At 35.4% G+C, this 18227-nt stretch overlaps 1 protein-coding gene across 1 annotated transcript in view; it reads right to left on the bottom strand.

The window, feature by feature from the left end:
* ntsr1 (neurotensin receptor 1 (high affinity)) overlaps positions 1-17504 on the bottom strand; it is a 35631-nt gene extending 18127 nt beyond the window's left edge. The window contains exons 1-2 of the mRNA XM_056242737.1: positions 16698-17504; positions 1816-2017 (exon numbers count right to left, since the gene is read on the bottom strand). Of these exons, the coding sequence (XP_056098712.1) occupies positions 1816-2017; positions 16698-17366 (871 nt within the window). The 5' untranslated portion in view covers positions 17367-17504. The remainder of the gene's footprint in view (positions 1-1815; positions 2018-16697) is intronic.
* Between the last annotated feature and the right edge of the window lie 723 nt (positions 17505-18227).

The raw sequence follows: 18227 nt of genomic DNA, 5'->3' as shown, positions 1-18227 counted from the left end.
ACTACACTAGGATTAGGCCTGAGTTCAATTAGGGCATTCAAGTAGCTTGTATATGTGTTTATAAACACAACACAAATATACTTTATGGTAAAACTTTTAATTTGCTTTTTAAAAGTGTACTTTGGTGTGTTAAGAAACACTGTCATGAAACTGTACTCTATTTAAATACAATTAAAAGCCTTTTATTTCATTAATACGGTATAATCTACAAGTTCAGTTTTTTATATATAATTTTAAGATTTGCACATTAACACACTACAAGGGAAGGAAGTGATGACTATACATTTTATTGACGATATAAAGCCCCTTGCTTTTGTCTTTTTGTGTTTGAAATGCATTGCAGTGTAACTGCATTTTGTCATGAAATACTGCATTTCATGTCGTGTAATTCCCTCAGTCCATTCAATTATTCAGGTTACACTTAGTACCCTTAAGGGGCTTCTGGCAGAAAACAACATCAAACAGTCTCTTATGATGCAGTAAATTATATGAACAGTAATGATTGTCTCCCCCATGGTGCTGAAAGCTGCTGTGAGAGCAGTCAAAAGTCTTACACCGGTACACTGACCCTTTAATGGAGGCTGCAGTCAACTGGCAAAACAAACTAACTCTGGATTCTTCCCCGGTGTACATCTCAACTGCATCTCTAATGGAAAAATACATGTTCTTCCTGTTTAAGTGATTTAAATGACTTTGTAAATTAAGTGAAATTGAATAGCTGTGGCAGTACATATTTTTAGCTCCCATCTTTCAAACCCTTGTTAGACCAGCACAAAACATTTTCTAAATCCAAACAATGGGATACAAATCATAATTTTTCAATTGCCTGTAAAATTAAAAAATGTATAAGTGTGTAGAGAAAATAGCTGTTTATAAAAGCAAGTGTACAGAGCCTTGCAGTGTATTCTGAGCATTAATAGGTGTTGTTTGTGACTCAGCCTTGTATTATCTATGAGGATATAAATACAATGCTTTTCACTCTTTCTGGTCATATTCAACCATAGAGAGACTGCATTGAATTAAATGAGAGAACCAAACTCTTATTAACTTTCTGTTCATTGATCAATACACTCAGTGGGACTCTGCACAACACTTGTCATGATAATAAAGACACACACACACACACACACACACACACACACACACACACACACGTTGGTGCAACAGCATTATGAGGACTCTCCATAGGCGTAATGGTTTTTATACCGTAAAAACTATATATTCTATCCCCCTACACTGCCCCTATCCCTAAACCTACCCATCACAGGAGACATGCAGCATTTTTAATTTTTTAATAAAACATTGTTTTTTATGTTTTTTAAGCCATTTGATTTATGAGGACTTTTGAAATGTCCTCATAAACCACCCATAAGTTGTAATACCAGTGTAATACACATGTCATTATACAAATTTGTGTCCTCATAAATCACATAAACCAACTCACACACACACACACACACACGCACACAAACATTCTCCAACAGAATGAAACCAGATGGCAAGTGTTTGTTAAAGGTTTCGACAGAATCTCTTTCATATAGGGGTAAATTGAAGCTGTTGCTCATGAAGCTGTAGCTCTAGCCATGTTCTATGTTTTAGTGGTGGGGATTTTGCTGGGAATCTGTCATTCAATTAAATTGGAAACCTCCACAGACTACAAAACATCCACACCTGCAGGACAAACAGTCTTGACTGTCTAGTGAAGACTGTTTGTCCTTCAGGTGTGGATGTTTTGTAGTCATTGTAAAATTATACATTGTAAATTAATTTATAATATAATATTGTACACTTGAAAAAAAACATAAAGGTACTCACGCAGCACCATGACTCCATGGCGCATTGATTGGGCACGGTTGGGTTCAACAGCAACACTAAGCATAGTAGCGTTGCCTCCGCTGATACAGATGCGATTGTCCTGGGCAGACTCCCGAAACATGCGCAGCAGCTGACTGGCTATGACTCCATTTAATGCAGAGATCAGTGCCATGGGAACCACAAAGGACAGGAAGGCATTCACCTTGAGGAGTTATAGGGAACAAAGGAAAAAGAGGGAATAAGTAGGCAAGTGGCTTTGACTTTTATGATGCTTTTTTGTTTGACGCAATGACTCTCTCTCTCTCTCTCCCTCTCACTCTTTTTTTTATATTTTTTAATTTTTATTTAATGTCACACTGTTTATGGTGTGCCTTTTTTTTTAGACTTGTGTAGACCCTGAAGAACTGCACAATTCTATCTCCATTTGACAAGACTTGCTAGGGAAATGTGTATGATAAAAGCCAGTCAGTTGAATCGAATTGAAAACAAATATATCCATATTTTTTATCAAAGCAGCACTGCAATTATTTCATGCATTCAAGTTATTCAGAACATTTTATCATTTCTTGGGAGTCGAACCAAAGTATGTCGAATAGGCCTAATGTTTTTTTTTCTTTCTTTTTTTTTCTTTTTTCTAATCAGTTATGTGTGCACAGCGTCATAATTTTTTTGATTTATTCTTCCACCTGGATAAGAAGGTTCTCTTGATACTTCTTAATAAACTCACCTACCCCAAAATGCGCGCACACACACACACACACACACACACACACACACACACACACACACACACACACACACACACACACACACACACACACACACACACACACACACACACACACACACACACACACGCACACACACACACACACACACACATATTGGTGCACCTATTATTATGAGGACATTCCATATAGGCTTAATGGTTTTTATACTGTATATTCTTTCCCCTTACACTAAACCAACCCCTAAACCTACCCATCACAGAAACCTTTCTGCATTTTAACATTTTTAATAAAAATTGTTTAGTATGTTTTTAAGCCATTTTAATTACAAGGACTCAGGAAATGTCCCAATAAATCACGTTTACGTTGTAATACCAGTGTAATACCTATGTCATTATACATATTTGTGTCCTAATAAATCATATAAACAAGCACAGACACACACACAGACACACAGACACGCACAATTATTACTGCAAGGTATGCAGGGCTCTTTTCTTGAACTGGTCACATTCCTAGATCTGTCATTAAACTGGTCTTTTGTTCCTTTCCTTTTTTTTTTTTTTTTTTTTTTTTTTTTTTTTTTTGCTGTTGCCAAAGCAAGTTAATCTCATGTGATCTGACAATTAAGATCACAGAGATTAAGCCAAGACTATTGAAATACTCCTCAGCACTAATTTAGAAGAACATAGTGTTGGTTTAGGCAGTCATGTTAAATTGGTGTTGAACAGATGACTGGAGTTTAAGAGTCCAGCACTGTTCCTTCCAGACTGAGAAACATAAAAGAGATCAGAACGAACATATCAAAAAACCATTGAAGGGAAAGAATATGTGAATATTTAGAGTCTTTTAATGAGGAAGGTCAGAGATGTTAAAACTGAAAAAAATTTTTTTTTTAAATCCAGAACCAGAGCTATTAATTAAATCCAAACAGGACTAATGCAAACACTCTTTAATCCATCCAAGTTAGTACACACACATTTGTAGCAGTGAGTATTGAACACACACAGCCGAAGCAGAAAGCAGCCATTTGCTGCGGTGCCCAGGGAGTGATTGGGTTAGGTGCCTTGCTCAAGGGAACCTCAGTCGTGGGTATTGAGGGTGGAAGAGATCGCTGTTCATTCACTCCCCCCACATTTTCCTGCCGGTATTGAGAATTGAACCCGCAATCTTCGAGTTACAAGTCTGACTCTAACCATTAGGCCACGACTGCCCCACAGAGGATGGGAATATCTTGTCTTTAATGAGGAAAGTTATAAATGTTAAAACTGTGTTCAAGCTTACAAGATGAGACAAGTATAATGCAATTATCATGACAATTGATGTTTAGACACATACAGATCAATATATCCAAATCACCTTTATTAATTTTAATAAATAAACCCGTTAAAGATGCCTACTACAGTTTTTTACAATCACTTTGTTACTATTTTCAGAACCTTGATGTCATTTTTCACAACTCTAGACACAAAACTCACAACCAATGATCAAAAAGCACATTTTTCAAAACTCTAACCCTTTTCTCAATTGCTTGGATACAATACACATAAAACTTAGATCATTTGTTCATTCAACAAAGATCACCTGTTCAATATGACACAACTTAACATCAAAGTACTACTATTTCAAAAGGCAATTCACACATTACATTTCAAATGAGTGTCTATTCATTTCCTTACAATGATCTAACTATCAATTGATACAACTGCTCAAAATGATAAGTAACTGTTGCATTACTCTTAATGCATAGTTGTATGGAAACAGACACACAATCTTCCATGTTTACAGTAAATCATGAAAGTTTCAAGATAATGAGATTCATTGTCACCAATTAGCATGGCATGAACCAATTAGACTACAATATCCATGGATGTAGCCTAATATTTTATCATACTGTAATGCTTCATCAGACACTGTGTCTATGGTGCCAAAAACTGTACCACCTTTTCAGACTATGTACAGTATTGACAGTACAGTACTGTATAGATGCAGGCCCTTGTAACTGCGTGTCCAATTCTGCCAATCACAGCAGAGCAGTGTCAGGCCTGGACTCGCCATGCCAAAGGTTTTTTCCAAGATGTCATTTTCCAACATCCATTGTGATGTAGATGAGAACCTGTGGCCAAATCCACAACACAGAGTTGATGACAGTGTAGAAGTACAGTAATCACTCCTGTTTAGTTTCTTACAGCAAGTTGAGGAACACTGCATTTGATGTTTTACAGTACTGTCTTTTCTTTTCTATTTCATAGCTAATTATTTTTGCTTTGATTCAAAAAACCATGTTGTGATTGTACTGTAGTGTTTTGCATCAATATATTACAAACTTTGTTCACAATGATTCCACTGTGTCTGTAATATTCTCTCTACTACTGCAGTACTTTTACAGAGATGTATTTACTGTACATGTAGTACCATAATGAAACCTGTATCACCTATTTTGCTCTACAATATTTAATGATTGTACGAACAATGACACAGTGAAACTATCGGTTGCTTGTGTGTGGGTGATCTATAGTCATGTTTCAATGGTATTTCACAGTTAATTTGTTTTTTGAACCAATGATTGTGCAAGTGCAAGATTTCTTTAAAGATGTGAATGCACAATGCAATGTTTTGAACATTAGACAGCCTGTGTTACAAGTGATTATCGTTTTGAGTTTTGTGTCTAGAGTTTTGAAAAATGACATCAAGGTTCTGAAAATAGTAGCAAAGTGATTGTAAAAAACTGTAATATATAGGGTAATATATATATACATTTTTAAGTTGTGTGGCTTTAAGAACCTTAATGGGATAATTATTTATGTATTATGTAACTGCAGGCTGTCTTACTAATCATGTTTGTAAGATCAGTACTCCCACTGAGCAAAAATGAGAATGCAGAGAAGAATCCTTTGTGTGTTTATGAAGACACACAAACAGAAGCAAAAGTAAGATTTCGGTCTCCATTATGTAAAGAACCTATGGGTATATTGGCAAACAAATGTAATTTATTTAGGGATTCAGTAAGATGCAAAGGCCAGACCCAGCATAATTGATCAAGTCAAAAATGTATCTATTATTCGGTCATGGCAAGAAGACAGTCACGGAAACATCATGCTTTTATATTTATTGATTTCCTAGACATCATAGATGGAATGCTATGCTGTGATTGCACAGAGCAATTCTTTAAAACTCCCCTGCAAAGACCCTATCTCCATGGAAACCACAGAGGCTATTTAAAAGTGTTCAACCACCTTATAAAATGTCCGAAAAGGGTTTTTTGAGACAGTTGAGACAATTTTTCAAGTAACACTGACCACATATTTCAATGCAGGACTTATTTGCAAATACACCTACAGGTATAAGTGCAAAGTATTATTGTTGTTGTGATTCATGTTTAATTATTAATAAAATATGACCTCATTGTTGACTCCGGTCGGTATGCTCTGTATATAAATTCAAGCTGTGTCTAAGAATGCCCAGGAAAATGACATTCCAGTATTATTTCTCCATCAAAGCTTTCCAGCAGGTACATCTCACTTAGGCACAGTGCACATGCACTCTCGAATAAACAAACAAATCATGTGGTAAATCAAATTCCGCTCAAGTGTCTGCTTGTGAAGGAGCCTGTTCTCCGGTTCCTGCAGTCCTGCGTGGATTATCTACACCTTGACTGAAGATGCTCACTGTGTTTGTATTTCGCCTGGAAACTGAAGCAGCAGAACAGCATGACCACTGCTCATCTCTTATTTTTCAGACATATGTCTTAATGCTCATGTCCTAATGTTCCATACATAATAGTTTTTCATAAAAACATATTTAGAAAATAATCTAAAATAATTAGGGCTGTAGAACAATAGAAAAAAGAATCCAAATAATTTCATGAAATCATGATGAATTAAATAAATGGCAAATTATGGTATTATTGATGTACATTTTATGAGAAATACACATTATTGTCCAAACACATTATTGTGGCGGATAAGTAAACCAGACATCACAAAAAGTCAAATTTCTAATTCAGTTTAGTTTTTTTCTCTGAGCAAGTGCAAAAGGTTTTTTAAAGATTTCAATGCACTGTAAAGTACTAGGGGACAATAAAACAAGTTTAACGACTCTTCAAAATCCTAGAGGTTTGCTAGAGGGGTGTGGTTTGCAGAACTTCGCACACTGGATGTTTTAAATAAGAAAACATTTCAGGATCCTCCATTATAAATTTGTAATGCATTAAAATTGTCCCAAATCCTTGTTAATGTACATAAAGACTTCATCCTAGTTTGTAAGATTGTAGATTTTACAGTCATACTGTACATTATAATATTAGAAACGGTTCTACTAGTTAGATGCTATATATATGATATATTCTTTAAAGGTTAATTTATGACTCTATTGACTCTGATAAACTGTTTGTTTGTTTTTTAGAACAGAGATTACTGTTCTCCCACGATTCTGAAAACAAAACATTAGACAACCAAATATAAATGTCTAAAATGTTATAAATGAGTATATTAAAAAAAAAAAAAATTATTATATAAAAAATCATTTGAAAATAATGAATGAAGACTTGTTTTGTCCAGTTTTTGAACCAATCTCTTGGTTCTTTACTTTAATAATTTCGGTAACACTTTACTTGAAGGGGTGTGCATAAGACTAACACGACACCTTCATAATCATGACATGACACATGTTATGAATATGAAGGAAGTTTTATGCATGTTTGTGAAAACTGTCATTAAGTGTCATTCCGCTCAATTATGACATTTTTTAATGCAAATATGACATTGTTTGAGATGTCTTTGTTATGACACCTTGATATAAACCAATACATCATAACCTGTCAGTGTCTTTGTCATGACAACTTGACATTACTAAGACAACACAACATGCCATAAATATGTCATAAACATGACATAGCAGATTAATTATCAAACTTAAGAAACCACTTAGCTTTATTGGTTAACATTACATTAAACTGTCAGGTGGTTGGTTTTGACATTGGGCCATTATAACTGTTTAATGACAAATTCAATTTGTACCACTGTAGTTGAGGTCACGAAAAATATTCATGACACAGTTATAATGGCCTTATGACAGCCAATGTCAAAACCAACCACATGACAGTTTAATTTAATGTCAAGTTGTCATGACAAAGACACTGACAGGTTATGATGTTATGGTTTATGTCAAGGTGTCATAACAAAGACATCTTAAACAATGTCATATTTGCATTCAAAATGTCATTATTGAGCGAAAGACACTTAATGACAGTTGTCATAAACATGCATAAACCCTACTTCATATTCATGACATATGTCATGTCATGGTTATGAAGGTGTCATGTCAGTCTTATGTACACCCCTTCAAGTAAAGTGTTACCATAATTTCATTATCATTAAATGTTTGCAACACAGAAATAGCAATAGAATACTGTAGTTGAAAAGACTGTTTGTGAAGCTGTTTCAAATATAAAGCTTACACGAGTGCTGTTCTCTCTGGCTCAGCGGCAGCCTGAGAGCAGGTTGAAATATTCCACTGTAATCGTAATTTCAAAGGTTTAATAGACATACCGGAATCATTGTCATTTAAGAATAAGATCAGGTGTGTGTTTGAATTGAGATTGCAAACTTTCAGCGATTAACTGTGCATACATGTAGCAGTCCCGGGCGCAGCACAATCATTTTTCTGCACAACAATAACTGAATCTTTGACGACTGAATAAGTGCAATTCACCTTTATTCAACAAGGTGGCGATGTCTGATACACAATGATGAAGTGATGTTTCACTTATAGTTACCGCAGGCAGAAAACAAAAAAAAATAGGAAGTATCATCAGCAAAACTTGAAAATTCAAATGGTGGCTCTGGTGAAGAAGCTGTCAGCGATCAAAATATTCTCAGTCTAAACTATCATTTTCAACATCTGCAAAATCAATATGTTTGAGATCGTGAATATGAGCCAGATGCTGAATGTACTGGGAAATGAGCTCTGACGAGGACAGTGATGATTTTATAAAACATCATACTGAACCCTTTCAAGCTCCAAAAGGTAACAAAATATGCTTTATTTCATTCTTCTATAATTGTTACTCTATATCAGGAGAGTTTTATATTATCGCGACGTGTTAGATATAATTGATTGGTAAAACATTCATGCATTTAAATGGTAATTTTGAACTTTTTCCACCTGCATTATTATGGTGGTTATCAGTATATTGCATTTTAAACATTTATTTTATTGAGCAGGTTAACTTTACTGATATGGTTATTTAAAAAAATTGTGAGACCACAATCGGTGGAATTGATTACACAAGTTTTGAGGGAGATTATTAGGCAAAAATGTATTCAAATTCAGCCAGTCAAAAAACATCCACAAAATTACAACTAGCTAATGCAGCTTATCCATTGACTAATGCTATAATTTTTCTGAAATGTTTTTCCTCCCTTGTTTGTTAGATTAATATTCTGATTCAGTTATTATTCTGTTAGTTCCGTGTGTCCAATGTGAGACCACCTGAGCAGAACTCATAATTAAATTCTCTCTTTATACAGTTACTTTTAAAACGGCAGGAAATGCATTTTGAGGTGCTAAACAGATCAGCTGCCAGTTCATTTTTGTTTTTACCATCAATAGATTTCTAAGCTATACCTCAGTCAACACAGTCTGATCCCAACAGGCGACAACATCAAACTGAAAACCCCACATACGGAAATACAACAGAGAGAGAGGAGAGGTTATAAAAAACGGTGATAAATAGATTAATGGAGCAACATGCACAGTGGTGTGTGTTAATAAAACACAGTTGTAGCACTGTAATAGGTTGGAGTTCAAATGAGCTCTTTGTGCCTTGTACACATTTGTTCAAGGCGTGCAATGTTTGATTTAACCAATTAATGACCCTTGGGCTCTAATGAAGTAATTAGCTAAATCTTTGGCCAGTGGTGTGTAGCTGCAATCTGCACGTGTGGTCCTTAAGGGTTATGAGCAATGCTAATACATATTTGTTCACTTCAGATAGCAGCATATCCATTGTGTGTGTTAAAGCTGAGGCTGGATTAGTGAGGTTTCTATGGTTACTAACAGCACACTGTTTGCTTATTTGTAGTCTTTTGTCTCTTATACAATGTTCTTCTCATAATCTTAATATTCTCTCTTCTCAAATACACACTTAATGTCACAAATGAGCCAGTGTTTCTGCATTTAAAATAGGGCGATTCTACATTAAAGTGACTGAAAACATGTTCTACAAGTTTACTGTCTTCTGACATGTTCCTGGTCATTGGATTGAACAGTAGCTACATTGCTTCAAAGAAAAACTTTGTCTTTGTAATTTTGCATTATAATATAATAACTTCTCTACTCCTCCTCTGAAATGACTTTTTCTGCTGCTGTCATTAAGGCTGTGCCGGCTATTTTTTGTCATCGTTCATGGCATCATATCTTAACAAGAGTTTTAAAATTGTAGCATTTCTCAAGCACACTGCAAATTATTTGTTTTTTTCTTGCTACATCTGGATAGAACAAAGTCAACACAGTTTCCTCTAATTTCTTTAGTGCTGAGCAAAACCAAATGCTGAGCCACATTTTGAACAAGCTTTCATGGCAGGATTAACGATATTTACCAAACTATATAGTATAGTCAAAAATGTGACTTGCAACATTATATCTGGTTTTTAGAGCAGCACTGTGGCTCTTGGTAATTTTAATTGTGACAAAAATGAGGAGGCATGAAAAAGACAAGCTTCCAGGCCTTTAAAAACATTCAGGACTATATTGCCACCCATGATGTAAGGTAAGAAAAAGATTAAACTTGTCAACACTTGTCATCTTATTTACTGTCTGAGAGTTATAATTTCTCTTCTTTCTTTTGGCCTCAATTACATCTCTCCTCCACTCTTCTCCTCAAAATCTTGGCTGACGTTTCTTTTATCTGCCAAACATCTCTCTGCCTGTCAGTATCTGCTGCCCTGACGTCTGTGAAGGGGTCTGGAGTAAAGAGTTGATTGCTTTGAAGTACTTGGACTGTGCACAATTCACACTTTGGATAGGATGTTGGTCAAAAGTAACAGCATAACTTGCCACTCAATGCCACTGAGAATTAACTCAAAATGCAACTGACTGACATTTTACAGGTTCACTGAAAGTATAGTGTATTGTGTCGCTTTCGCTACCACCACAAATTCACTTACTGTAAACCAAATAAGTTGACAAAACTCTAAAAGTTTGAGGTAATCAGTTGTATTATATTTTCAGTTAAGAAATTCAAAGTTTAAGTTAGCAGGACGGGTAGATTTTTATTTTGTACTCATACATTTTACTTGCTCTTAACTTGAAATATTTGAGTAAGCTAATTCACATTTACTTAAAATTATCATGTAATCTGGAAACTTGGCTAGCTTAAACTAGCTAATTGGTTACACAATGCTTTGGTAGCATTAGCATAGCATAGCAATTACTGAACGAGTAAACATCTGTTCTCAAACTAAGCTCATGCCCCCCCCCAAAAAAAAAACATCATTACAGTAAAATATTAAACACTACTAAATCTCTCACTAAACAATAATCTTGCACAAAAATATAATTTAGCACTTAGTTTTAGCATTTACTCTCCCTTTCGAGTGTTATGGCAAAGCATGCTGTGATATAGAAATCCCAGCCCAGTTTCAGTTAAATTTGAGTTTGTCTAAATTAAAAGAAACATTTTCATAAAACTCAAAACAATTAAATAATTCAGATTACTTAAAATGTGTCAGTTTTGTTAACTCAAAAGAAAAAGAAAGTTCAAATACCCATAAAAGTTAATTTGATTGAAATTATTTGTTTAATTTAAGTTTACTCAAACCAATAAATTATTCTTTTAAATTATTGAGCATTAGGGTTTACAGCTCTCAAGCACACAGGCTGTTAAACTGTTTTCCTGGCTGACCACTGCTCGTGGCAGACAGTAAATATCCCTGGCAGATCTATATGAGGGACACAGATGCTTCACAACATGTGATTATAGCTTCATGAATGAACTGTTGTGCAGAGGAAACATTAATTAACAAAGTGTATTTGTCCTGACCTACACTTGCCTGGAAACCACACACCAAAAAAAATCCAAAAAATGCACCAAAGCCCCCATCTTACACAACCGTCTGTCTCTCTATCTCAACAGCATATACCCGTCACTGTGAACAGAGACATCACGTCATCTCTATCTTTGCTGATTGCAGAGCTCACTGACATGTGTCATATAACATTTATTTCCGGTTGTGCGCGCAAATATATATTTTTGTGTTGGCAGCCTGGGCTAGTTTTGATATTATTGTTGATACTGTTGCATCAGACAATTGCATTCATTATTTGTCTTAAATAAACCATATTTAAATAACATTAAATATTTTACAGAGTAGGCTTTCTTACAACTGAGCAAGATAAAGGGAACAGTGCGTTTCTTGCTGAAAAATGCAGCATCCAGGTACAGTATATGTTTTGCATGCCGGTTGCTGGTTTGCTACACCAGCTCAGTTTTGCTAAAGAACAGCATGTTGGTCCACCAGCTATACCAGCACTATACAAGTATAAACCAGCCTAGACCAACATGCTGGTTTATGATGTATATTTCAGCAGGGTTGCAAGAAAAAAGAGATAATATTTTATTTTAATAACACATTTGTTTTTGTTTTTATTTCTTACTGTTAAACACTAGGGCTCTCAATAGAATAATGACCTCTGGCAAGCGTTTAGAAAGCAGAACAAAATAATACAATAATATGTAAAGTCAGTAAATGTTTTCAAACTTATTATATTAAAGATATTTAAAATGTTAAGTTAATGCATTGACTGACAGACCTAAAATAACTTCCGGTCAAAAGTTTGGAATCTTTAATGTTTTTGAAAGTCCCTTTTGCTCACAGAGCCTGCACATTAATTGATCAATTTTTAGCATCATTACTCCAGTCTTCAGTGTCACATGATCCTTCAGAAATCATTCTAAAATGCTGATTTGTTGCTCAAGAAACATTTCTTATTATTATCAAAAAATGAAAACTACTTAATATTTTTGTGAAAACTGTGATACATTTTTTTTCTGTTACATTTACTACCAAATTTAATCTCCCTATAAGAAGTGTTTTTTGCAGGTGTTTTGTTGAACCCAGAAAGCTGTGCTTTATGAATGGTGTTGCACTGTTGAATGAAGGGGTGAAATGTCAGAACATGAAATTTTCAACTCAACTTCAACTCCATCTCTCCCTCTTTTTATGGCTAGAAGAGCTCTAAACACCTGCCAGAACAAAGTGCCAGTCTAATATCTACTATCAGCCAGTTATCCTCGCCAACATCATGCACTGCCTGCTGCTATATATATATATATACATATGTCGGTCTTACTTTATTTGTATACACATAATTTCAAGTGCAGTACTGGATTATTTTCAGACTGTGCAATAGAAAGATCAAAATAACAAACAGAAGGCGATGAACCATTAGAAAGGCACCATGCTCTTATTCCAGAAACCATTTCTGAACCGAAAGATGCAGTAACACATATTTATGTCAGTTTACACTTTATGTGGCAAGGTTATATCACATCACAAAAAGCAATAAAAGAACATTTGTTTTCTTTCTGCAATCATTTTGTGTCCCACAGAGCACTGGAATTTCAGGTATTGCTATAGCAATGTATACTACTGGATTGTATTTCATTGTGAAACCTTCTGTATATGAAAGAGGACATCTAGGGGTTTTCTGTGGTAACCAATTTGCCAAGACTTAAACATGATGAACCGTTTGTCCTGTAGCAATAAGCTGCTATTGCAACTATCATTCTTTTGACTGGAAAATCTCAGGATGATGCACACACTCAGCACCGACTGATGGAATTTGTCAGGACCAATTCATCTCGTATGCAGCTTTGCCTCTGTTTCGGTGTGCATTCATATTCTCCTTCTCTTTTTTCTGTCTGATTCAGATTGTGACTCACTGACTGTTTCCGCCGTGCTATGAGTTCCGATTATCCACAGGCATTTCAAGCACTGAATGCTGTAATATATGCCATTTAAAATTAAGGATAATTTTAATACATTATGTTGCCTCTTATGCTACTCCACAGGTGTTCTCGTTTTCAGTCTAACTCTGTTGTTGTTGTTGTTTTTTCAAATGTAGAAAGATGGAAAGCTGAGTGTTACAAGCAGGAGACCTTCTGTCCATGTAAATGGATAGTGTTCCAAAATAAATTAGATTCACTGGTGTAATAGAAAAGAATAAGGCAGGCACAAGGTTAAGGTCTACACTAACAATTTTCCAAGAATCAAAGCATAATGTCTCCATTTCCAGGCAATTAAGATTTACTTTAGGGAACGGTAAGATAGTAAATCCTTATTTTGGAGCAAATCCTGGCACTTGTTACTTAAACTAATATACAGAAAATCCCTCAAGAGTCATATTGGTTGTAGGCTTGTATTTTCAAGAAACTGAGTAGTTAAATTCATTAGAATCACTGATTTATTTAGACTTTCATGACCATCAGTGCTCACAACAGAAGCAATACAGACCCTGCTGCTCCTCATTTTAACGTGTTTGACTAATGAAGACATCAACATTTAATTTGCAATTCCAACAGAATCAAAGGGGCATAATACATATTAATTAATTTACCCACTGCTCGGTTTAGAATAAAATACACAGCAAAATGTTTTCAATTCAACTGAATTAATCCACTACATTAGTTTAAACCAGCAAAAGTTATTTTTTAGGACCAGATCCTTATTTATGCAGAAATAGCTACTTAAGGTAAAATTAACGCATTGTAAAAGTGTGCTTGGAACGTTTTTGTTTATGTTTGCCTGTTTTATTTTTTTTCCAGTGGTTTTGGACTTCAGGGCGGCTTGTTTAGACATTTTTATTTTTCCACTCGTTCTGTTTGGACTGGTGATAGTGAATCAACATGTTTGGACTTGCTGACATTTTGTAAACTTGGAGTCAAATTTTACGTTTGACTATGTTGTTGTGTTGCTGTTTGGTTGTTGTTTTGTGTCTGTAGTATGCAAATTGTGTTTTGTTTAGTTGCTTGTTTTGTTTAGATGTTTTTTTTTTTTTTTTGCTTTGTTAACCCTTTGGGTTACACTTTATTTCGACGATCCACTTTAGGCATTACCTATAACTTTGCAACTACATGTCAAGTAACTCTCATTAGAGTATTACAGTAGACTGTCAGGTTAGGTTTAGTATAGGTTGTGGGTTCATGTTATAAGTTGACATGTAGTCAGAGGTGGACAGTAACAAAGTACATTTACTTGAGTACTTAAGTACACTTTTTGAGTATCTGTACTTTACTTGAGTATAATTTTTTCTACAAAATTTTTACTTTAACTTCACTACATTTGAAAGACAAATACTGTACTTTTTTACTCCACTATACATTTCATTCAAGGTCCTTGAGTAGAAATCAGTAACGTCAGTCAGGGGATGATTTTGGTTGCAGGGGTTGCATTTTGGTTGTAAATGAAAGTCGGTTGACGTCATAAACCGACGTCAACATCCAGTTAGTTAACAGGTAGTTAGTTAACAAAGTTACCTAAAGTTAGGAGAATGTCTAAAGTGGACTTTCGAAATTTAGTTATATAATGCTTTGTACAATAAATTACCTAGATACCTGTCTGGAAGCTTGTTTCCATCACAGAATAAAAAAAAAAGGTAATTGTTACTTTTTATCTCACAATTCAGACTTTTTTTCTCACAATTGCAAATTTACATCTCGCAATTCAGAATTTTTTCTCAGAATTACATGAAATAAACTCACAAATGCAGGTTCTAAATTCAGAATTGCGTGATATAAACTTGCAACGAGTTACTTTTTTTCTCAGTATTTTGAGATAAAAAGTCGCAATTACCTTTTTATTTTTTTATTCTGTGGCAGAAATAAACTTCCATAGAAAGCAATAAAGTAAAAGTAAACTTTTATAAAGTAAAAGTTATTATTATTATCATCATCATCATCCTTTTTTTTAGTAGCTGTGATGCTGCTTGTGTGATCTTGCCCATGAGGGCGCAACCCGCTCCATAAAGAATAAAACAAGATTTGTATAGTTATTATTTTTTTAAACTGATATGAATGGAGTCTTCATCTCACGACAGCCTATTGCATTTACATTTATTCATTTAGCTGACGCTTTTATCCAAAGCGACTTACAATTGCTATATATATCAGAGGTTGCACACCTCTGGAGCAACTAGGGGTTAAGTGTCTTGCTCAGGGACACAATGGTGTCTGCATTAGATTCGAAACCGGGTCTCTCACACCAAAGGCATGTGTCTTACCCACTGCGCCATCACCACCCATTGGCAAGATCACGTGACCAGCAGCATCACCGACTACTAATAAAAATAGTAATGATGAAAATAGTAATGATTATAGTTATAGTAGCTTTTACTTTATATAGTGCTTTCAGACAGGTATATCAATGCAATATACGGCACAAAGAATGGTATCACTTTATTTCGATGGTCCACTTTAAAAGAAAATGTCCAATATCCAACACGAATTTCCACTAGAAATATTAGGCTGATTTAACTATGGCAGTTCAACATCGTAAAAAGTGTGCATTCAGATTTTTTTTGGGTAATACAAAAAATACTCCGAACTTTTGATAAGCAATATACCTGTCTGAAAGCACTATATAAAGGAAAAGCTACTATAACTATAATCATTACTATTTTCATCATTACTATTTTTATTAGTAGTCGGTGATGCTGCTGGTCACGTGATCTTGCCCATGAGGGAGCGACCCTCTCCATAAAGAATAAAACAAGATTTGTATTATTTTTTTGAAAACTGATATAGGCTATATGCTATGAATGGAGTCTTTCTCTCATGTGGAACGGCATTATTTATCAAAAGTTTATTAGCAAAAAAGAAAAGAAAAAAAGAAAAGAAAAACCAACCCACATATTTACAATGTTGAAATTCGTGGTGGATGTTGAGAATTTTCCTTTAAAAATTATTAGATATTAACCTATTAGCGACGCTACGCAACAGGTTCCTTTTGATAAGACACTTTTGCTTGTAGTAGGCCCTAGCTATTAGAAAAAAATTAATCCAACGTAATACAAACAATAAACAAATCAGTACAGAAATATATAAGGAAATAAACCACTCGTTGCAAGCAAGGAAAGAGAGCTGTGCGCGCTCACCTGTAGAACGGTTTTAGCAGTTATCGGGGACACAACTGTGGTGCATATAAATTCATCCTGCATCAGTCGCTGTCCCATGGTGAAAAGAATCGGAGTAGCCAGGAGGAAAGACGCGATCCACATGGCGCTGATGAGTTTCTTGGTGCGGCTCCGCGACATGATACTCTTCGCCTTGAACGGGTGGCAGATGGCCATGAAGCGCTCCACGCTCAGGCTGGCGATATTGAACGCCGTCGCATACGAGCAGCCGTCCCGCAGAAAGTAGTACCCTTTACAAACAGCCTCCCCAAAAACCCACGGGTGATGAACCCAGATGAAGTTGTATAACTCGATGGGCATGCAGAGGATCAAGATGAGCAGGTCGGATATGGCCAGGCTCGCCAGGTGATAGTGCACCGTACTCTGGAGGTTTTGGAGAGATTTTTTCGTGAGAAGTGTGTACAGGGTGATCGAGTTCCCCAAACACCCGATTACAAACAATAGCACGTAAATCACAGTGACGAAAACTTTAGAATAGATGTCTGTATTCACGTCCAAATCCTCTTCGGAGACGTGCTCCGTTTCATTGTCCAGAAATGTCTGAGACCGGTTCGCCGAAGAGAGAAGTTTCTGCGTTAAGATGCGCAAGTCTATGAAGTTGCGCCCTGGTAGCGTGGTATTAACCTCCATGGTAGTCGTTAAATATCAACACATAATAATAACGAATGCCAAATGAATAGCGCTTTCCTTGCAAAGTGTTTCACATTCGTTCATTTGAGGAGCTATGCGTAAAGCTAGTGAAATACTAGCCACTGCTCTAAACTTACTCTCTCACAGGTCTGTGAAAGCGAGACGTCCAGACGCTTTTATGAGGAGGCGTACGAACGCAAACCTTGAGCAATGACGCAGTGCCATTTAACGATTGGTGTATTTCTATTGTGAGGCTGAGATACCTTGAACACATTTATAGAATCTCAGATCTGACTGAGATTTATTGATTTATTGAAATGTCCCGAATTTAAGCATAAACCAAGTGGTTTTAAAATATGTTAGATGCTGATTTGACATTTTCCTTGGCTACAGTGTAAAATATTATAATGATTATTTTCTAGAATTTTTGTTTCCATTTTTCCATCCAATTTGTATTTCCTGTCATTTCCACTCCAGTTTATGAATTTTCAGTGTTTTCTTAATTTGTAACTGAATTATAAATGGCCAAAAAAACAAACCATTATTCTGTACCTATATGGTTGTCCCTTTTGCTCCACTTTAATTTTGGCCACTTAAAAATTAAGGTATCAGGCTTGAGTTCTTGGCTTGAGTAGCCTAGATTGAAAAAATTTCTGCGTCCGAAATCGCATACTCTCTTGAGTAGGTTATTGAAAAATACTTAATTCACGACTGCTAAAGAATTATGTTCTATGTATGAGTGTGTGTGTAGTATGAATGTAATCTAGACGTACAACATTCGCCATGCTGTTATTATCATGTGACAGAGAATTCGTCAGTTGCATCACTTCACTGCCATTCACAAATCCTCTCCTGTGGCCT

The sequence above is a fragment of the Rhinichthys klamathensis genome, unplaced genomic scaffold, assembly GCF_029890125.1.
Source record: "Rhinichthys klamathensis goyatoka isolate OS25496 unplaced genomic scaffold, OSU_Roscu_1.1 h1tg000748l_1, whole genome shotgun sequence".
NCBI classification, from domain to species: Eukaryota; Metazoa; Chordata; class Actinopteri; order Cypriniformes; family Leuciscidae; genus Rhinichthys; species Rhinichthys klamathensis.
The sequence above is the reverse complement of the archived record's forward strand: the minus strand, read 5'-3'. Positions and strand labels throughout refer to the sequence as shown.